The sequence below is a fragment of the Mustelus asterias genome, unplaced genomic scaffold (genome assembly GCF_964213995.1).
Source record: "Mustelus asterias unplaced genomic scaffold, sMusAst1.hap1.1 HAP1_SCAFFOLD_1457, whole genome shotgun sequence".
NCBI classification, from domain to species: Eukaryota; Metazoa; Chordata; class Chondrichthyes; order Carcharhiniformes; family Triakidae; genus Mustelus; species Mustelus asterias.
Genome location: NW_027591402.1, coordinates 62,408 through 85,000, shown reverse-complemented (window position 1 = coordinate 85,000; position 22,593 = coordinate 62,408). Strand labels below are relative to the sequence as shown.

General features: G+C 48.8%; 1 protein-coding gene across 1 annotated transcript in view; it reads right to left on the bottom strand.

The window, feature by feature from the left end:
- The window catches only part of LOC144488315 (prominin-2-like), a gene marked incomplete at its 3' end in the record, with an annotated part of 30,437 nt that overhangs the window by 1,898 nt on the left and 5,946 nt on the right, over nucleotides 1-22,593 (bottom strand). The window contains exons 2-7 of the mRNA XM_078206362.1: nucleotides 22,076-22,122; nucleotides 19,260-19,462; nucleotides 15,672-15,792; nucleotides 13,598-13,661; nucleotides 8,010-8,099; nucleotides 1,723-1,919 (exon numbers count right to left, since the gene is read on the bottom strand). Of these exons, the coding sequence (XP_078062488.1) occupies nucleotides 1,723-1,919; nucleotides 8,010-8,099; nucleotides 13,598-13,661; nucleotides 15,672-15,792; nucleotides 19,260-19,462; nucleotides 22,076-22,122 (722 nt within the window). The remainder of the gene's footprint in view (nucleotides 1-1,722; nucleotides 1,920-8,009; nucleotides 8,100-13,597; nucleotides 13,662-15,671; nucleotides 15,793-19,259; nucleotides 19,463-22,075; nucleotides 22,123-22,593) is intronic.

The window sequence follows — 22,593 nt, the reverse complement described above, 5'->3', positions numbered from 1 at the left end:
ACAAAACCCACCCAGGCCCTATTCATGCAAACTCACATATTTACCCTGCCAATCCCCCTAACCTACGCATTATTGGACACTAAGGGACAACTTAGCATGGTCAATCCACCTAACCCGCACATGTTTGGACACTAAGGGACTATTTAGCATGGCCAAATTTGGGCAAAGAAATGGCAGATGGAGTTCAATCCACATAAATGCGAAGTGATGCATTTTGGTAGAACTAACGTAGGGGGGAGCTATACGATAAATGGCAGAACCATAAAGGGTGTAGATACGCAGAGGGACCTGGGTGTGCAAGTCCACAGATCCTTGAAGGTGACGTCACAGGTGGAGAAGGTGGTGAAGAAGGCATATGGCATGCTTGCCTTTATAGGACAGGGCATAGAGTATAAGAGTTGGGGTCTGATGTTGCGGTTGTATAGAACGTTGGTCCGGCCGCATTTGGAATACTGCGCCCAGTTCTGGTCGCCACACTACCAGAAGGACGTGGAGGCTTTGGAGAGAGTGCAGAGGAGGTTTACCAGGATGTTGCCTGGTATGGAGGGGCTTAGTTATGAGGAGAGATTGGGTTAACTGGGGTTGTTCTCACTGGAAAGATGGAGGATGAGGGGTGACCTAATAGAGGTGTATAAAATTATGAAAGGCATAGATAGGGTGAACGGTGGGAAGCTTTTTCCCAGGTCGGTGGTGACGTTCACGAGGGGTCATAGGTTCAAGGTGAAGGGGGGGAGGTTTAACACAGATATCAGAAGGACATATTTTACACAGAGGGTGGTGGGGGCCTGGAATGCGCTGCCGGGCAAGGTGGTGGAGGCGGACACACTGGGAATGTTTAAGACTTATCTAGATTGGAGGGATACAAAAGAATGGTCTAGTTTTGGACCAGGGAGCGGCGCGGTCTTGGAGGGCCAAAGGGCCTGTTCCTGTGCTGTATTGTTCTTTGTTCTTTGTTTTGGGACACTAAGGGGCAATTTAGCACGGCCAATCCACCTAACCTGCACATCTTTGGTCACTAAGGGGCAATTTAGCATGGCCAATCCACCTAACCTGCACATCTTTGGGCACTAAGGGGCAATTTAGCATGGCCAATCCACCTAACCTGCACATCTTTGGACACTGAGGGGCAATTTAGCATGGCCAATCCACCTAACCTGCACATGTTTGGACACTAAAGGACAATTTAGCATGGCCAATCCACCTAACCTGCACATCTTTGGACACTGAGGGGCAATTTAGCATGGCCAATCCACCTAACCTACACATCTTTGGACACTAAGAGGCAATTTAGCATGGCTAATCCACCTAACCTGCACATCTTTGGACACTAAAGGACAATTTAGCATGGCCAATCCCCCTAACCTGCACATCTTTGGACTGTGGAAGGAAACCGGAACACCCGGAAGAAACCCATGCAGACATGGGGAGAACATGCAGACTTTGCACAGACAGTGACCTGAGCCGGGAATCGAACCCCGGTCCCTGGCGATGCGAGGCAGTAGTGCTAACCACTGTGCCACTGCGCCGTTCTAAAGGGTCGTCCCTTTACTCTGAGGCTGTGCTCTCGGATCCTAGTCTCTCCCACTAATGGAAACATCTTCCCCACGTCCACTCTATCGAGGCCTCTCAGTATTCTCCTTTACGTTAAGGTTCCAGATTCCTCCTCTACTCAAGGAGCAAGCGGCAGATTGCACCGTAACTTTGGATCGACTCAATCCTTACCTGGGTGTAATTAATGTTGAGCTCCAGGTTCTTGACCACCGATCTGAAGGGTTCGCAATCCGCGCCGCACAACCGCAGCGTGGTATCGATTTCCCCTTGGATCCTGGTCAAGTTGTCTTTTAGCTGCCTCTGGCTCTCCTGTAGTGAGATCTGGCTGGAGTTGATCGTCAACAGATGGTTCTTTATTCTGCCGAACTCTGAAACACAAACCCCGATGAGAAAGAGCTCCTGCAATATTGTTGCTGCGTTGCATCAGCTGAGAACTCACAGGCTGGACCGGAGGTATACTCCCAGATCTGCCACGCGTAGCCCAGTCCATCACGCAAGCAGCCTCCCATCCATCGACTCTGTCTACACTTCCCGCTGCCTCGGGAAAAGCAGCCAGCATAATTAAGGACCCCCACGCGCCCCGGACATTCTCTCTTCCACCTTCTTCCGTCGGGAAAAAGATACAAAAGTCTGAGATCGCGTACCGACCGACTCAAGAACAGCTTCTTTGATTTGATTTGATTTATTATTGTCACATGTATGAGTATACAGTGAAAAGTATTGTTCCTTGTGCGCTATACAGACAAAGTATACTGTTCATAGAGTACTTAGGGGAGAAGGAAAGGAGTGTAGACTGTAGTGTTACAGTCATAGCTCGGGTGCAGAGAAAGATCAACTTACAAAGAACAAAGAACAATACAGCACAGGAACAGGCCCTTCGGCCCTCCAAGCCTGCACCGCTCATGTGCCCACGAGACCATTCTTTTGTATCCCTCTATTCCCAGTCTGTTCATGTGGCTATCTAGATAAGTCTTAAACGATCCCAGCGTGTCCGCCTCAATCACCTTGCTTGGGAGTGCATTCCAGGCCCCCACCACCCTCTGTGTAAAATACGTCCCCCTGACATCTGTGTTGAACCTTGCCCCCCTCACCTTGAACCCGTGACCCCTTGTGTTCGTCACCTCTGACCTGGGAAAAAGCTTCCCACTGTTCACCCTATCTATGCCCTTCATAATTTTATACACCTCTATTAGATCTCCCCTCATCCTCCGTCTTTCCAAGGAGAACAACCCCAGTTTACCCAATCTCTCCTCATAGCTAAGACCCTCCATACCAGGCAACATCCTGGTAAACCTCCTCTGCACTCTCTCCAAAGCCTCCACGTCCTTCAGGTAGTGTGGCGACCAGAACTGGACGCAGTATTCCAAATGTGGCCTAACCATCGTTCTGTACAGCTGCAAAATCACATGCCAACTTTTATATTCTATGCCCCGTCCAATAAAGGCAAGCATGCCATATGCCTTCTTCACCACCCTCTCCACCTGTGCTGCCACCTTTAAGGATCTGTGGACTTGTACACCCAGGTCCCTCTGTGTGTCTATACTCCTGATGGCTCTGCCATTTATTGTACAGCTCCCCCTGACATTAGATCTACCGAAATGCATCACTTCGCATTTATCTGGATTAAATTCCATCTGCCATTTCTCCGCCCAATGTTCCAGCCTATCTATATCCTGCTGTATTCTCTGACAATGTTCATCACTATCCGCAACTCCAGCAATCTTCATGTTGTCCGCAAACTTACTGATCACACCAGTTACATCTTCCTCCAAATCATTTATATATATCACAAACAGCAGAGGTCCCAGTACAGAGCCCTGTGGAACACCACTAGTCACAGACCTCCAACCGGAAAAAGACCCTTCCACTGTTACCCTCTGTCTTCTATGGCTAAGCCAGTTCTCCACCCATCTAGCGAGCTCACCTTTGATCCCGTGAGATTTAACCTTTTGCACCAGCCTGCCATGAGGGACCTTGTCAAACGCTTTACTAAAATCCATATAGACGACATCCACGGCCCTTCCCTCGTCAATCATTTTTGTCACCTCCTCAAAAAACACAACCAAATTTGTGAGGCATGACCTCCCTCGTACAAAACCATGCTGTCTATTGCTAATGAGATTATTCAGTTCAGCATATATCCTATCTCTAAGAATCTTCTCCATCAACTTCCCTATCATGGACGTCAAGCTCACCGACCTATAATTACCCGGGTTATCCTTGCTACCCTTCTTAAATAACGGGACCACATTTGCTATCCTCCAATCCTCTGGGATCTCACCTGTGTCCAGTGAAGAGACAAAGATTTCTGTTGGAGGCCCAGCAATTTCATCTCTTGCCTCCCTGAGGAGTCTAGGATAGATGCCATCCGGCCCTGGGGATTTGTCTGTCTTAATGTTTCCTAAAAAACCTAACACTTCCTCCCTTGTAATTGAGATTTTTTCTAACGGGGCAACACATCTCTCTGAGACAATACCAGTCAACATGTCCCTCTCCTTTGTGAATACTGATGCAAAGTATTCGTTTAGGATCTCACCTACTTCCTTTGGTTCTAAGCATAATTCCCCTCCTTTGTCCCTGAGAGGTCCGATTCTTTCCCTAACAACCCTCTTGTTCCTAACGTATGTATAAAATACCTTGGGATTCTCCTTAATCCTGTCTGCCAAGGACATTTCGTGACCCCTTTTTGCCCTTCTAACTCCCTGTTTGAGTTCTTTTCTACTTTCTCTGTATTCCTCCAGTGTTCCATCTGTTTTTAGCTGCCTGGACCTCATGTATTCCTCTTTTTTCTTTTTGATTAGACCCACAATTTCACTGGTTATCCACGGCTCTCGAATCCTACCTTTCCTATCCTTCCTCTTTACAGGCACATGCCTGTCCTGCAGTCCTATCAACTGCTCCTTAAAAGACTCCCACATGCCAGATGTGGATTTACCCTCGAACAGCCTCTCCCAATCAACAGCCACCAAATCCTGCCTAATCCGGCTGTAGTTAGCCTTCCCCCAATTCAGCACCTTACCCATAGGACAACACTCATCTTTTTCCATTACTATCCTAAAGTTTACAGAATTGTGGTCACTATTTGCCACATGTTCCCCCACTGAAACTTTGATGACCTGACCGGGCTCATTCCCCAGTACTAGGTCCAGTATAGCCCCCTCTCTAGTTGGACTGTCAACATATTGTTCCAAAGAACCTTCCTGTATGCATTTTATAAATTCTTCCCCGTCCAGGCCCCCAGCCCTAAGCGATTTCCAGTCTATGTGAGGGAAATTAAAGTCTCCCACTACAACAACCCTATTTTTTCTGCACCTATCCAGAATCTCCTTACATATCCGTTCCTCCACTTCCCGTGGGCTGCTGGGCGGCCTGTAGTACACCCCCAGCATAGTGACTGCGCCCTTCCTGTTTCTGAGCTCCACCCACAGTGACTCGTTACCTGACCCTTACTGCGAGAAGTTGTTTCCTGCTGCCATCAGGCTTTTGAATGGACCGACCTTGCATTAAGCAGATCTTTCTCTACACCCTAGCTGTGACTGTAACACTACATTCTGCACTCTCTCCTTTCCTTCTCCCCTATGTACTCTATGAACGGTATGTTTTGTCTGTATAGCGCGCAAGAAACAATACTTTTCACTGTATCCCAATACATGTGACAATAATAAATCAAACAATACTTTTCACTGTATCCCAGTACATGTGACAATAATAAATCAAACAATACTTTTCACTGTATCCCAGTACATGTGACAATAATAAATCAAACAATACTTTTCACTGTATCCCAATACATGTGACAATAATAAATCAAATCAAATTAAAATCTAAAAGTGCCTTGGGCAGTGCGGTGGCACAGTGGGTTAGCACTGCTGCCTCACAGCGCCAGGGACCCGGGTTCGATTCCCGGCTCGGGTCACTGTCTGTGTGGAGTTTGCACGTTCTCCCCCGTGTCTGCGTGAGTTTCCTCCGGGTGCTCCGGTTTCCTCCCGCAGTCTGAAAGGGGTGCTGGTTAGGTTGCTAAATTCTCCCTCAGTGTAACCCGAACAGGCGCCGGAGTGTGGCGACCAGGGGATTTTCACAGTGACTTCATTGCAGCGTTAATGTAAGCCTACTCGTGACACCAATAAATAAACTTTAAACTTAAAAAAAAAAATTTCAAACGGGTTCCTGGAACAAGTCAGTAACAGGTTCCCAGTAGACAATTGCTGGAGATTTTCAGGCCATTCTGTGAGGTGAATGTTTTAAAATTAATTTGTGGGCCATGGGCGTCGCAGGCTGGGCCAGCATTTATTGCCCATCCTCCGTTGCCCTTGGAGGGCAGTTGAGAGTCAACCACATTGCTGTGGCTCTGGAGTCACATGTAGGCCAGACCGGGTAAGGACAGCAGATTTCCTTCCCTAAAGGGCAGCAGTGAACCGGATGGGTTAAATGGGCAGCTCAACATTATCTGTTACAAAAGCAATCAGGAATGTTGTATTTCCTGCACCATCACTCAGGCTCGCATTGCAGAGGTGTCCTTGCCAAATCACATGCTTTCGGAATGACGGCCTAATTCTGGAATCATCACTGCAGTCACAAGATCAGAGTGTCGAAACTGCAGCGTCACTCTTGGGAGAACAAGATAACTTCGACCTTACTCATAAGATAACAATCATGGCTGAAGACCAGACCAAGACCAAACCCAGCAAAGATAAACACAAGACTAGACCAACACAAGATCAACAAGCACAACACAAGACCAACACAAGAAAAACACAGGAACAGCACAGGAAAAACACAAGAACAACACAGGAACAACACAGGAACAACACAGGAAAAACACAGGAACAACACAGGAAAAACACAGGAACAACACAGGAAAAACACAAGAACAACACAGGAACAACACAGGAAAAACACAGGAACAACACAAGAACGACACATGAACAACATAGGAACAACACAGGACAATGCAAGAACAAGACAGGAACAACACAAGAACAACACAGGAACAACACAGGACAATGCAAGAACAACACAGGAACACAAGAATAACACAGGAACAACACAAGAACAACACAGGAACAACACAAGAACAACACAGGACAATGCAAGAACAACACAGGAACAACACAGGAACACAAGAATAACACAGGAACAGCACAGGAACACAAGAACAACACAAGAACAACACAAGAACAACACAGGACAATGCAAGAACAACACAGGAACAACACAGGACAACGCAAGAACAACACAGGAACAACACAGGAACAACACAGGAACAACACAGGAAAAACACAGGAACAACACAAGAATGACACATGAACAACATAGGAACAACACAGGACAATGCAAGAACAAGACAGGAACAACACAAGAACAACACAGGAACAACACAGGACAATGCAAGAACAACACAGGAACACAAGAATAACACAGGAACAACACAAGAACAACACAAGAACAACACAGGAACAACACAGGAACAACACAGGAACAGCACAGGAAAAACACAAGAAAACACAAGACCAACACAAGAAAAACACAGGAACAACACAAGAACAACACAGGACAATGCAAGAACAACACAGGAACAACACAGGACAATGCAAGAATAACACAGGAACAACACAGGAACACAAGAATAACACAGGAACAACACAGGAACACAAGAACAACACAAGAACAACACAGGAACAACACAGGACAATGCAAGAACAACACAGGAACAACACAGGACAATGCAAGAACAACACAGGAACACAAGAACAACACAGGAACAACACAGGACAACACAAGAACACAGGAACAACACAGGACAATGCAAGAACAACACAGGAACAACACAGGACAATGCAAGAACAACACAGGAACAACACAAGAACAACACAGGAACAACACAAGAACAACACAGGAACAACACAGGAACAACCACAAGAACAACACAGGAACAACACAAGAGTTTGAAGGAGATGGCTTTTACTTGGCGCAGGCAGGAATGTACCCCCTGAGGTGGCACTTCATCAGACTGGCGGAAACCATGTCTTGTGAGGAGACTCCGTCCACAGCGAGTGATTTGGCACCAGTCCCCTTCACAATAAGCTGCTGAACAGGAGACCCTAATTACCAATCTTAAGAGCCTCACAATGTAGCTTCCCTGAACGTCCATATATCCACGCAAAGCGACTTACCCTCTGCACCCTTGTTTAGGCTTAAACAAAAGAATGAAGGGCAATAGGTCCCTGAGACATTCTCCATGGCAACACCTCGACCAATCAGCAGCTTTCCTGCAGCTGTAAATTGTCCTTTGAAATTTGGAATTCTCGGGATTGACCTGATGAGTGCAAGCTGAAATGCTTCGACAGAACATCTCTTTTTTTCTTTCCCGCAAATACTGACGCCCTGAGCGCAAATTCGGGGTTGCGCCCCTTGGCGAAGGACGCGACGCGATGACCAAAGGGGAGAGCATGAGTTACCTTGTATCCTGTTCATGAGCATTACCAGCACGGGGGTAATGATTGGGGCTAGCGTGTCCTGGATGGTGGAACCAAGTGTCCTGCCTATACCTGCATCAAATCAGTCAGGGAAAACCATTAGACGTGAATAACACTCAGGCTTGAACATGCAAAAGGCATTGAGTACAAAACTCGGGAAGCCTTGCTACCTTAAATTACCTAAATGGAAAGCAGATTCAGGATGCATCAGTGCAGAGGGATCTGGGCGTCTTTGTTCATGAATCACAGAACGTCGGTACGCAGGTACAGCACGTAATAAAAAGCAAATGGGATGTTGGCATTTATTGCAAAGGGACTGGAGTATAACAAGGAAGAAAGAACAATACAGCACAGGAACAGGCCCTTCGGCCCTCCAAGCCTGCACCGATCATGTGTTCCTAACTAGACCATCCGTTTGTATCCCTCTATTCCCAGTCTGTGCATGTGGCTATCTAGATAAGTCTTAAATGATCCTAGCGTGTCTGCCTCAATCACCTTGCTTGGTAGTGCATTCCAGGCCCCCACCACCCTCTGTGTAAAATAAATCTGTATTGAACCTTGCCCCCCCTTACCTTGAACCCGTGACCCCTTGTGTTTGTCATTTCTGACCTGGGAAAAAGCTTCCAACTGTTCACCCTATCTATGCCCTTCATAATTTTATACACCTCTATTAGGTCGCCCCCTCATCCTCCGTCTTTCCAGGGAGAACAACCCTAGTTTACTCAATCTCTCCTCATAGCTAATACCCTTCATATCAGGCAACATCCTGGTAAACCTTTTCCGCACTCTCTCCAAAGCCTCCACGTCCTTCAGGTAGCGTGGCGACCAGAACTGGACGCAGTATTCCAAATGTGGCCTAACCAACGTTCTATATAACTGCAACATCATATGCCAACTTTTATACTCTATGCCCTGTCCAATAAAGGCAAGCATTCCATATGCCTTCTTCACCACCTTTTCCACCTGTGCTGCCACCTTTAAGGATCTGTGGACTTGCACACCCAGGTCCCTCTGTGTGTCTATACTCCTGATGGCTCTGCCATTTACTGTATAGCTCCTCCCTGCATTAGATCTACCGAAATGCATCACTTCGCATTTATCTGGATTAAATTCCATCTGCCATTTCTCCGCCCAATGTTCCAGCCTATCTATATCCTGCTGTATTCTCTGACAATGTTCATCACTATCCGCAACTCCAGCAATCTTCGTGTCGTCTGCAAACTTACTGATCACACCAGCTACATCTTCCTCCAAATCATTTATATATATCACAAACAACAGAGGTCCCAGTACAGAGCCCTGCGGAACACCACTAGTCACAGACCTCCAACCGGAAAAAGGCCCCTCCACTGCTACCCTCTGTCTTCTATGGCTAAGCCAGTTCTCCACCCATCTAGCGAGCTCACCTTTGATCCCGTGAGATTTAACCTTTTGCACCAGCCTGCCATGACGGACCTTGTCAAATGCTTCACTAAAATCCATGTAGACGACATCCACGGCCCTTCCCTCGTCAATCGTTTTTGTCACCTCCTCAAAAAATTCAACCAAATTTGTGAGGCATGACCTCCCTCGTACAAAACCATGCTGTCTATCGCTAATGAGACTATTCAGTTCTAAATATGTATAGATCCTATCTCTAAGAATCTTCTCCAACAATTTCCCTACCACGGACGTCAAGCTCACCGACCTACAATTACCCGGGTTATCCCTGCTACCCTTCTTAAATAACGGGACCACATTTGCGATCCTCCAATCCTCTGGGACCTCACCTGTGTCCAATGAAGAAACAAAGATTTCTGTTAGAGGCCCAGCAATTTCATCTCTTGTCTCTCTCAGAAATCTAGGACAGATGCCATCTGGCCCTGGGGATTTGTCTACCTCAATGCTTCCTAAAACACCTAACACTTCCTCCCTTGTAATTGAGATTTGTTCTAACGGGTCTACACATCCCTCTGAGACACTACCAATCAACGTGTCCCTCTCCTTTGTGAATACTGATGCAAAGTATTCATTTAGGATCTCAGCTACTTCCTTGGGTTCTAAGAGTAGAGAAGTGTTGTTGCAATTGTATAGGGTGTTGGCGAGACCAGATAGAATCCCGACAGTGCAGAAGGAGGCCATTCAGCCCATCGAGTCTGCACCGACCACAATCCCACCTAAGCCCTATCCCCATAACCCCACATATTTACCCTGCTAATTCCCCTGACATTAAGGGTCAATTTAGCACGGCCAATCAACCTAACCTTCACATTTTTGGACATTTAGGGGCAATTTATCATGGCCAATCCACGCACATCTTTGGAGTGTGGGAGGAAACCGGAGCACCCGGACAAAACCCACGCGGACACGGGGAGAATGAGCAGACCCCGCACAGACGGCGACCCGAGCCGGGAATCGAACCCGGGTCCCTGGCGCTGTGAGGCAGCAGTGCTAACCACTGTGCCACCCATCTGGAGTAGAGGGCTGGATTTTACGGCCTTGCTCATCCTGAAACCGTGCAATCCCGCCTGAGGTCAACGGACACTTTCCGTGGTCCGCCCCTCGCCCACTCCAATTCCCGTGGCGGGCTGGACGGTATAATTCCGACCTCTGTGTCCAGTTTTGGTCTCCTTATTTGAGGAAGGATGTTGCGGCATTGGAGGCAGTTCAGAGGAGCTTCACCAGATTGATTCCGGGGATGAAAGGGTTGACGTATGAGGAAGGATTAAACAGTTTGGGTTTGTACTGGCTGGAGTTTAGGAGGATGGGAGGGAATCTGGTCGATGTGTATAAAATTCTAAAAGGGATTGATTGAGTAAATGTGGACCAAATGTTTCCCCTTGTGGGGCAATCTGGAACAAGAGGTCACAGGTATAGGTTGAGAGGCGGTAGATTTAACACTGAGATGAGGAGGAACTACTTCTCTCAGAGGGTGGTGAGTTTGTGGAACTCGCTGCCCCATCGCGCGGGGGAGTCTGAATCGTTGAATGGGTTCATAGAAATCATACAAACCCTACAGTGCAGAAGGAGGCCATTCGGCCCATCGAGTCTGCACCGACCACAATCCCACCCAGGCCCTACCCCCACATATTTACCCGCTAATCCCTCTAACCTATGCATCCCAGGACTCTAAGGGGCAATTTTTAACCTGGCCAATCAACCTAACCCGCACATCTTTGGACTGTGGGAGGAAACCGGAGCACCCGGAGGAAACCCACGCAGACACGAGGAGAATGTGCAAACTCCACACAGACAGTGACCCGAGCCGGGAATCGAACCCGGGACCCTGGAGCTGTGAAGCAGCAGTGCTAACCACTGCGCTACCATGCCGCCCTATTCAAGAAGGAGATGGATATATTTCTGATAGAAAAAACGGGGTTAAAGGGATATGGGGAACAGGTGGCTTTGAGACCAGGGAGAGATCGGCCATGATCTGAGTGAATGGCGGAGCAGGCTAGAAGGGCTGAATGGCCTACTTCTGCTCCCAATTCCCATTTTCCTGGGTGGTCTGACCCTGGGATGAAGGGGTTTGTCTGAGGAAGGGAGGTTGGACCGTATACGCTTGACATTTCAAGGAACGCGAGGGGATCTTGTCGGAAGATTCTGAGCGGGGGTTTGGCAGGATGGGCACTGAGACAATGTTTCCCCCTCATGGGGGGGGGGGGGAATCTAGATCGAGGAGGTGGGGGGGACGCGGCTTCAGAATAAAAGGTCTCCCATCGAAGATGGAGATGAGGAGGAATTTCTTCCCTCAGAGGCTGGTTAGTCTCGGGAATTCTCTCCTCCCCCAGAGAGCGGGGGGGTGGGTGGGGGGGTTGTGCGGGTTATTGAATATATTCTAGGCCGAGTTAGAGAGATTTTCCATCGACGGTTGTGGGGGAGGGTGCCAGGGTCAGCATGGACCGGTTGGGCCGAAGGGCCTGTTTCTGTGCTGTATTGCTCTATGGGTGGGCCGCGCTTGCCCCAAGACTGGAAAATTCCGCCAAAGTCAACAGGCCCTTGCATTGCCCGTGTCCCGTCCGCTACGATTCCCGTGGTGGGCGGGACAGGAAAGCTCCGCCCTCCAACTCTAATACCTCACCCTTCCTCTCTGTATTAAATTTGTCACGTGCCCGCTCATTCAGTTCACTTATCTGTCCCTCGACGGGTACCGGCCTCAAGGCCTGCCCCCCACCTCCCCCAAGTCAGGTATGACTGGCATGCTGCCAACACTTGACAGAGGAACAGCGGTTGCCATAGTTGCCAGGTTGAGTGGGAAAACGTGGACTGGCGCACGTCAAGGAAGGTCAAGGTTCAAGAGCTTTACTCTTTGCAGGGTCGGCCAATCCCAGCCAGGCAATGAAGAGGACACCCGGATTATGTGCCAATGTGCCATTATGGTTTATGTTCGCATGGCGGGTAATGCCTTGAGATGGATAGGAATCCGGTTGGCAGATAGGAAGCAAAGAGTTGGCATAAATGGGTCTTTTTCTGATTGGCAGTCAGTGACTAGTGGGGTTCTGAGGGGATCTGTGCCAGGACCCCAACTATTCACATTATATATGAATGATTTGGAAGAGGGAACTGAATGTATTATCCCCAAAGTTGCAGATGATACAAAGTTGGGTGGGAGGGTGAGCTGTGAGGGGGATGCAGAGATGCTTCAGCGTGATTTGGACAGGCTGAGTGTGTGGACATCTGCATGGCAGATGCAGTATAATGTGGATAAATGTGAGGTTATCCACTTCAGTAGCAATAATAGGAAGACAGATTATTATTTGAATGGGTGTAAATTGAGAGAGGCGGATACTCAGCGAGACCTTGGAGTCCTCGTGCATCAGTCGCTGAAAGTAAGCGCGCAGGTACAGCAGGCAGTAAAGAAGGCTAATGGTATGTTGGCCTTCATAGCGAGAGGATTTGAGTATAGGAATAGGGATGTTTTGCTGCAATTGTACAGGGTGTTGGTGAGGCCACACCTGGAGTATTCTGTGCAGTTTTGGTCTCCTTATCTGAGGAAGGATGTCCTTGCTATAGAGGGAGCACAGCAAAGGTTTACCAGGCTGATTCCTGGGATGGCAGGTCTGTCATATGAGGAGAGACTAAGTGGGTTAGGATTATATTCACTGGAGTTTAGAAGAGTGAGAGGGGATCTCATAGAAACTTATAAATTCTAACAGGGTTAGACAGGGTAGATTCAGAAAGAATGTTCCCGATGGTGGGGGGAGTCCAGAACTAGGGGTCATAGTTTGAGGATAAGGGGTAAACCTTTTAGAACTGAGGTGAGGAGAAATTTCTTCACCCAGAGGGTGGTGAATGTGTGGAATTCACTCCCACAGAAAGTAGTTGAGGCCAAAACGTTGTGTGATTTCAAGAAGAAATTAGATATCGTTCTTGGGGCGAAAGGGATCGAGGGATATGGAGGGGGAAGGGGGGGAATCAGGATATTGAATTTGATGATCAGCCATGGTCAAAATGAATGGTGGAGCAGGCTCGAAGGGCCGAATGGCCTCCTCCTGCTTCTAGTTTTCATATTTCTATGTTTCTGTGTGCATCTTATTTGATACAGTTCACCTGTCTCACATACTGAATGGTATCGGAATTATCTCACTCACGGCCAAGTTCAGTAAGCGTCTGCTCCTTTGGCACGGAAAACTGCTTGGCGATCTTGGATATGGCCTGGAGTGAAGAAAGAGTAAAGGTCAAGGAACCGTATATGGCAAGGTCAAAGTTCGTACAGAGAATTGAGTTTGTACAACGCCTATTCGGGGCACAGCTCCGATATGTGGTGCAGTTTGCGACTCTTAGCGAACCAGGTCGTGAGAAAGCGTGAGTCCACCGGCCCGAGGGAACAACAAAGAATGCTGCTGAAAGGAAGCAAGGCTTTCGAAGCTTTTCACCCCGTACTCATCAGGCCGATTCACAAGAAGGTCAAATGTGAGGCGAGCAACAATTTGTACACTTCGTGAGAAGAGAGCGCCGACTGCTTGGCAAGGTGGACTCTGATTGGTGGAGGTGTTGCCGTGGAGAATGCACAGTTGACCGATGCTTGACAGTTAACTGCCCAGCTTTGTTTAAATTCAAAGGAACATTCGACAACATTACAAAAACTGAATGGAGACTTTTAAAAACTGGGTTGATTGGCCAGAGGTGTGGAAAATGTTGAGGAAATGTGACGCAGGGATGAGGGGTTAGCAGTGGTTGTTGGATTGGTCCTTGGAATGAGAGGGTTGTCCGATGTCGAAAGGCGAAGAACATTGAGCCTCACGCTCTGGCGTTTAGAAGAAGGAGCGGTGATCCCACCGAGACATACAGGTTTCAGCAAGGGCTGGACAGGGACAGGGTCTGCTGCTCGGGGAATGTACAACATGATAGATCTTTGGTCTCTCCAGGGACTATGGGATTTGGGGATTGGTGTGGCATGCCCGCACAGCTGTATGACTGGTTGGCAAATGGTATGTTGGCCTTCATAGCGAGAGGATTTGAGTATAGGGATAGGGATGTTTTGCTACAACTGTACAGGGCATTGGTGAGGCCACACCTGGAGTACTGTGTGCAGTTTTGGTCTCCTTATCTGAGGAAGGATGTCCTTGCTATAGAGGGAGTGCAGCGAAGGTTTACCAGGCTGATTCCTGGGATGGCAGGTCTGTCATATGAGGAGAGACTAAGTCGGTTAGGATTATATTCACTGGGGTTTACAAGAGTGAGAGGGGATCTCATAGAAACTTATAAAATTCTAACAGGGTTAGACAGGGTAGATTCAGAAAGAATGTTCCCGATGGTGGGGGGAGTCCAGAACTAGGGGACATAGTTTGTTTTTTAAAGTTTATTTATTAATGTCACAAATTGGCGTACATTAACACCGCGATGAAGTAACTGTGAAAATCCCCCAGTTGCCACACTCCTGTTCGGGTTACACTGAGGGAGAATTTAGCACCTAACCAACACGTCTTTCGGACTTTGGGAGGAAACCCGGAGCACCCGGAGGAAACCCACGCAGACACGGGGAGAACGTGCAGACTCCACACAGACAGTGACCCAAGCCGGGAATTGAACCCGGGTCCCTGGAGCGGTGAGGCAGTAGTGCTAACCCACTGGATAAGGATAAGGGGTAAACCCTTTTAGGACTGAGGTGAGGAGAAATTTCTTCACCCAGAGGGTGGTGAATGTGTGGAATTCACTCCCACAGAAAGAAGTTGAGGCCAAAATCGTTGTGTGATTTCAAGAAGGAATTAGATTTCGCTCTTGGGGCTAAAGGGATCGAGGGATATGGGGGGAAGGGGGGGATCAGGATATTGAATTTGATGATCAGCCAATGATCATAATGAATGGCGGAGCAGGCTCGAAGGGCCGAATGGCCTCCTCCTGCTTCTAGTTTCTATGTTTCTGTTTCTATGAGGTTCATAGAATCATAGAATCCCTACAGTGCAGAAGGAGGCCATTCAGCCCATCAAGTCTGCACCAACCACAATCCCACCCAGGCTCTATCCCCGCAACCCCATGCATTTACCCTACTCATCTCCTGATACGAAGGGGCAATTTAGCATGGCCAATCCACCTAACCTGCACATCTTTGGATTTGAGGATGTGAATTCTTCTAACACGGAGGTTATGGACTGAGGAATGAGATCCTTTGCATTCTAAACCGGAAACTGAGGAGGTGATTTGCGAATAATCGAAGACTCTCACCTTCACAATATTGTCCACGTACGATGTTGCGTTGACAAGCGTGTCTTTAATGGCGGCCAGACTTGGCTCCATGGCATCCGTCACTTTCTGATTGGCCGTGAAGGCGCAGGCGACACCCGCCCTAGATGTCGATTGGCAGAGAGCATCGGTGAGACGGGCACAGTGTGCCACCCTCCTGCCCGCCCTCCGTCACCCGCGCGGTGCCTGCCCCTCGCCCGCGCGCCAGGCTGCCATAACTCACCGAGCCAGGCCGCACCGGCAAAGCCAGCCATGTTCCAACCCACTGGCCCACCATCTCTCCCCCCCACCTCCCACCCTCACCCACGGGTCAACATCTTATTAATGGCGTCCGACTGTGGCTAAAATGGCCGTTTACGTTTTGCGCGCTATTGCGTTGTCAGATTGGAGATTGATCCACCTTCGATATGGGGACAGGTTGGGGAGGAGGGGGGCGTTGAGGTGGGGTTGGGGGTCTGATCTAACCGTCTGCCCCACTTTTGCAGCGAATTTCGGGGCCGGAGTGGAGGGAACTTGCAGTGTCCCCCAACATGCGTGACAGCCTTCCGTGACTGATGTGATTGGGTACATTATTGATCCCTTAATTTGTCCGCAGTAAATTCCCGTTAACATAAGATATAGGAGCAGAATTAGGCCATTCGGCCCAGCAAGTCTGCTCCACCATTCGATCGCGGCTAATACGTTTCTCAAGCCCATTCTCCCGCCTTTTCCCAGTAACCTTTGACCTCCCCCCCCCCGTTACCAATCAAGAACCTATCTACCTCGGTCTTAAACACACTCAATGACCCGGCCTCCTCTGTGGCAATGAATTCCACAGATTCACCAAACCCTCTGGCTGAAGAAATTCCTCCTCATCTCGGTTCTAAAGGGTCGTCCCTTTACTCTGAGGCTGTGCCCCTCGGATCCGAGTCTCTCCGACTCATGGAAACATCTTCCCCACGTCCACTCTATCCAGGCCTCTCAGGATTCTGTCAGTTTTGCTGTTGTCCATCTTTAGTGTTCCTCTCATGAGCTTCCCCCCGTTTATTTGTGGTGTTGATTGGTTCTGCATTTTGTTCGCTTGACAGACTTAAAAAGAGAGTATGAATGGGGACGCCTGGGACACTGGGCAGAGGTGCAGGGAGGAACTGGGAGGGTCTGTGACTTCGCTTGATAGCCTCTGGAAATCAATCTGTTTTCAGTTCCAGGCTAACATCAGACTCATTCTCCTCAAGATACAATGATTGGAATTAATGCCCATATCACCATACTTGTGCCAGTTTAGCCATCAACTGGTCTAGCCTCCTGCACACCCCTTGCCCAATTCCTTACCAGCCCAAACACTGCCAATTCACCAACCCCAGCTACCTTCCAATCTCTCCACTGAGAGAGAATCCAACCATCTCCCCTGGACATTCAATGGCATTACTTTCGCTGAATCATAGAATTCCCGCAGTGCAGAAGGAGGCCACTCGGCCCATCGAGTCTCCACCGACTCTCTGACAGACATCTTACCCAGGCCCTTTCCCTCATGTATTTACCCCTAACCTAAACATCTTTGGACACTAAGGGGCAATTTAGCATGGCCAATCCGCCTAACCCGCACATCTTTATACACTAAGGGGCAATTTAGCATGGCCAATCCGCCTAACCTGCACATCTTTGGACACTAAGGGACAATTTAGCATGGCCAATCCACCTAACCCGCACATCTTTATACACTAAGGGGCAATTTAGCATGGCCAATCCACCTAACCTGCACATCTTTGGACACTAAGGGGCAATTTAGCATGGCCAATCCGCCTAACCCGCACATCTTTATACACTAAGGGGCAATTTAGCATGGCCAATCCGCCTAACCTGCACATCTTTGGACACTAAGGGACAATTTAGCATGGCCAATCCACCTAACCCGCACATCTTTGGACACTAAGGGGCAATTTAGCATGGCCAATCCACCTAACCTGCACATCTTTGGACACTAAGGGGCAATTTAGCATGGCCAATCCACCTAACCTGCACATCTTTGGACACTGAGGGACAATTTAGCATGGCTAATCCAACTAACCTGCACATCTTTGGACACTCAGAGACAATTTAGCATGGCCAATCCACCTAACCTGCACATCTTTGGACACTAAGGGACAATTTAGCATGGCCAATCCATCTAACCTGCACATCTTTGGATACTAAGGGGCAATTTAGCACGGCCAATCCACCTAACCTGCACATCTTTGGACACTAAGGGACAATTTAGCATGGCCAATCCATCGAACCCGCACATCTTTGGAGTGTGGGAGGAAACCGGAGCACCCGGAGGAAACCCACGCTGACACGGGGAAACTCCACACAGTCAGTCACCCAAGGTTGAAATCGAACCTAGGTCCCTGGCGCTGTGAGGCGGCAGTGTGAACTGTTGTGCCACTGTACCACCCACTGTCAACATCCTGGGGGTTTCCATTGACCAGAAACTGAGCTGGACCCAGCCATATAAATACTGTGACTACCAGAGCAGGTCAGAGGCTGGGAATCCTGCGGAGAGTAACTCACCTCCTGACTCCCCCAAAGCCTGTCCACCATCTACAAGGCACAAGTCAGGAGTGTGATGGAATACTCCCCACTTGCCTGGATGGGTGCGGCTCCAACAACACTCAAGAAGCTCGACATCATCCAGGACAAAGCAGCCCCGCTTGATTGGCACCCCATCCACAAACACTCACTCCCTCCACCACCGACGCTCAGTAGCAGCAGTGTGTACCATCTACAAGATGCACTGCAGCAACTCATCCTTAGACAGCACCTTCCAAACCCACAACCTCTCCCATCTAGGAGGACAAGGGCAGCAGATACATGGGGAACACCACCACCTGCAAGTTCCCCTCCGAGCCACTCACCATCCTGACTTGGAAATATATCGGCCGTTCCTTCACTGTCGCTGGGTCAAAATCCTGGAACTCCCTCCCTAACAGCACTGTGGGTGTACCTACACCTCATGGACTGCAGCGGGTTCAAGATGGTGGCTGACCCACCACCTTCTCAAGGGGCAATTAGGGATGGGCAATAAATGCTGGGCCCGGCCAGCGACACCCACATTCCAGAAAAAAACTAATGAAAAAAAAATAGTCTCTTGGCAGCATGGAATTTGAGTATTGCTGAAAAAGACACATCCAGTTGAAGCTTTCCACCCTGCACTCATCAGAGCAAATTTGCAAGAATACCAAACCTCAAAAGGAATGTATGCTGTATGATAAGGGGATGCTGATTGGTTGATTGTGACGACTAATCAGCATTCCCTCCTCATGTTTTAAAAATTGTCCCCTTTCAGATTTTGGAGAACCTGCTCTGATGAGTGGAAGGTGAAAAACGTTGACAGGACGTGACTTTTTGCAGCGGTTCTTGAGTTTTTAAGAAAATCAATGCCAGTTCACCCATGGACTTGCCGATATTCTCACCAACCGGGCAGCAACTATCGTCCAAACTGAAGCACCCTCCTCCAGGGCATTCATTAACCCTACGTCTACCAATCTGATCAGTGAATGCCGGCATATTCCCCCCCCCCCCCCTTCCCCCGCCTGGTCCGGGCACACTCACAGTATAATGATGGTCGTCATCAGCAGAAACAAGGCGAGGGTGTTCCGCCGACAGTCCGTCGAGTCTGTGCGCTCCTTCACCTGCCCCCCGCACTTGTTGCAGCACCGACAGCAGCAGAAGAAAAGCCCCACCAGGGGCATGAAGATAAAGAACAGTGCCCCAATGATGAGGGAGACGAGGTAACCCGCCTCATACTTCACCACCTGGAGCCGGGGGGGGGGGGGAGAAAGAGAGAGAGGGAGAGAGAAGAGTGAGGGTACAGAGCCAACACAATGCCAACATTGCCCGTTCTCTATCGACTGACATTTACCCCTCGCTAATTCACGAGTGGGATCTTACTGTGCGCCCATTGGCTTTGAGTCCATGCACAACAGGATGTGGACGAACCTATATCATGGGACATGGGCGTCGCTGGCTGGGCCAGCATTTATTGCCCATCCCTAGTTGCCCGAGGGCAGTTGAGAGTCAACCACATTGCTGTGGCTTTGGAGTCACATGTAGGCCAGACCGGGTAAGGACGGCAGATTTCCTTCCCTAAAGGGAACCGGATGGGTTTTTCCGACAATCGACAATGGTTTCATCCTTAGACAGCACCTTCCAAACCCACAACCTCTACCATCTAGAAGGACAAGGGCAGCAGACACATGGGCAACACCACCACCTGCAAGTTCCCCTCCGAGCCACTCACCATCCCGACTTGAAAATATATCGGCTGTTCCTTCACTGTCGCTGGGTCAAAATCCTGGAATTCCCTCCCTAACGGCATTGTGGGTCAACCCACAGCACGTGGACTGCAGCGATTCAAGATGGCGGCTCACCACCACCTTCTCAAGGGGCAACTAGGGATGGGCAATAAATGCTGGGCCCAGCCAGCGACGCCCATGTCCCACGAATGAATAAAAAAAATCTGGAGTCGCACGTAGGCCAGACCAGGGTAAGGACGGCAGATTTCCTTCCCGAAAAGACATTAGTGGCCCAGGTGGGTTTTTCCGACAATCGACATATTCTTAATTCCAAATATTTTTTATTGAATTCAAATTCCACATTGGCCGTGGCGGGATTTGAACCCGGGTCCCCAGAACATTAGCTGAGTTTCTAGATTAACAGGTCTGGGGCTAATACCACTGAGCCATCACCTCTCCCCTTCCTGCTACTGAAGTGGATCACCTCACATTTATCCACATTTTACAGCTCCTGCGCCTATTTTCCAGGTTTCTTTGTTCCTGTTCTTCCTCCATGTCTCAGAAGGAGAACGGGCCTTCCCCACGGACTCATCTTCTTACCCACAATGCACCCACAGGAAGTGGGGAGCAATGGCTGTTGTTATGTGGAAATATCTATTGGAGGAAGTCGGTAATTAAAAGATGACGTGGTTAAAGCTTTGGAAATGTTCAGCTGATTTGAGAGAGGGAGGCTGAGTCATGCCGGAGGAACCTGAGGAATGTTTTTGGGGAAGTTTCAAACTCAGTGAGGGAGGGAATGTCTGATAATGGTACTTGTATGGACTTCCAGAAGACACTTCATAAAGTGCCACACGAGAGACTTTTAACAAGGGGAGATGGTGGCGTTGTGGTATTGTCACTGGACTGGTGACACAGAGGCCCAGGTCAATGCCGCGGGGGGGGGGAGGGGGGGAGAGACACGGGTTAAAATCCCAGAGGTTCAGGTTAATGTGGGGCAGGGGGAGAGACACGGGTTCAAATCCCATCACAGCAGATGGTGGAATTTGAACTCAATTAAATTCAACTTCCTCTGTTCAAACACCTCAAAGGTACATCAGTGTCTTGGGCGGAGGCCTAAATCAGGGCTCCTAAGATGTGGCGCCCACAACTGCTACCAGTTGGGCCTAAACCAGGGCTTGAGTTGAGCCTAAACCAGGGCTTTGAGTAGCTGAAGCATACCTTCAATCAGGGGAAGCAATGGCCTGGTGGTATTATCGCCAGGCTATTAATCAGTTAATGTTCTTTGTTTGTTTGAGTTAAGAATCTATTGATGACCATGAAACCATTGTGGATTGTCGGAAATACCCAACTGGTTCATTAATGCCCTTTAGGGAAGGAAATCTGCCGTCCTTACCCGGTCTGGCCTACAGGTGACTCCAGAGCCACAGCAATGTGGTTGACTCTCAACTGCCCTCTGAACAAGGGCAAGTAGGGATGGGCAATAAATGCTGGCCCAGCCAGTGACACCCGTGTCTCACAAATGAATTAGAAAGATTAAAAAATATCTCCCCATACCCAAAAATTTAAAATCTAGATTTTAAGTTTATTTATTAGTATGACAAGTCGGCTTACATTAACACCGCAATGAAGTTACTGTGAAAATCCCCCAGTCGCCACACTCCGAGTACACTGAGGGAGAATTTAGCACCTAATCGGCACGTCTTCCGGACTTTGGGAGGAAACCGGAGCACCCGGAGGAAACCCACGCAGACACGGGGAGACAGACAGTGACCCAAGCCGGGAATCGAACCTGGGTCCCTGCCGCCATGAGGCAGCAGTGCGAAACACTTGTGCCGCCTTGCCCTCCGATTTCAATGGGAGTGCACTGAAATGGTGCCCCCACCCGCCCCCATTCTAGATTTCCCCGCACGATGTGGGAGGTTGTCGGAGTATTTGATTGTGCGCAATAAACTAACCCTTCGAGTTCACCGGGTCCGCCCAGGGGTCGTTCATAGGGAATTCGATGAGACACAAACCGAGGGGTTGGGAAATTACTGCCACTCATTAAGAAGGAAATAATCAACAATGCCATTCTGTTAATGGACAGATAGCAAGAGGGAAACGTTGTGCTGTGTGAATGGACTCGACACTGACCTTAAGTGGCTCAACCGATCGTTCCTTCAACAGTTGCTCAACAATATCTGGGAAAAAGGAATGAGAAAAGTAAAAATAATTCACTCCAACCACAGGTTGATCAACCGTAACAACAGTTAGAACATAATTTGTGTCAAAGATAAAAGATGCAGAGATTCATTCACAAGCAAAATGTAAATCCAAAGATCTCTGTCCTGGGACTGTTTGATGGGGGAACAGTGTAGAGGGAGCTTTACTCTGTATCTAACCCCGTGCTGTACCTGTCCTGGGAGTGTTTGATGGGGACAGTGTAGAGGGAGCTTTACTCTGTATCTAACACCGTGCTGTACCTGTCCTGGGAGTGTTTGATGGGGACAGTGTAGAGGGAGCTTTACTCTGTATCTAACCCCGTGCTGTACCTGTCCTGGGAGTGTTTGGGGACAGTGTAGAGAGAGCTTTACTCTATATCTATCCCTGTGCTATCCCTGACCTGGGAGTGTTTGATGGGGGACAGTGTAGAGGGAGCTTTACTCTGTATC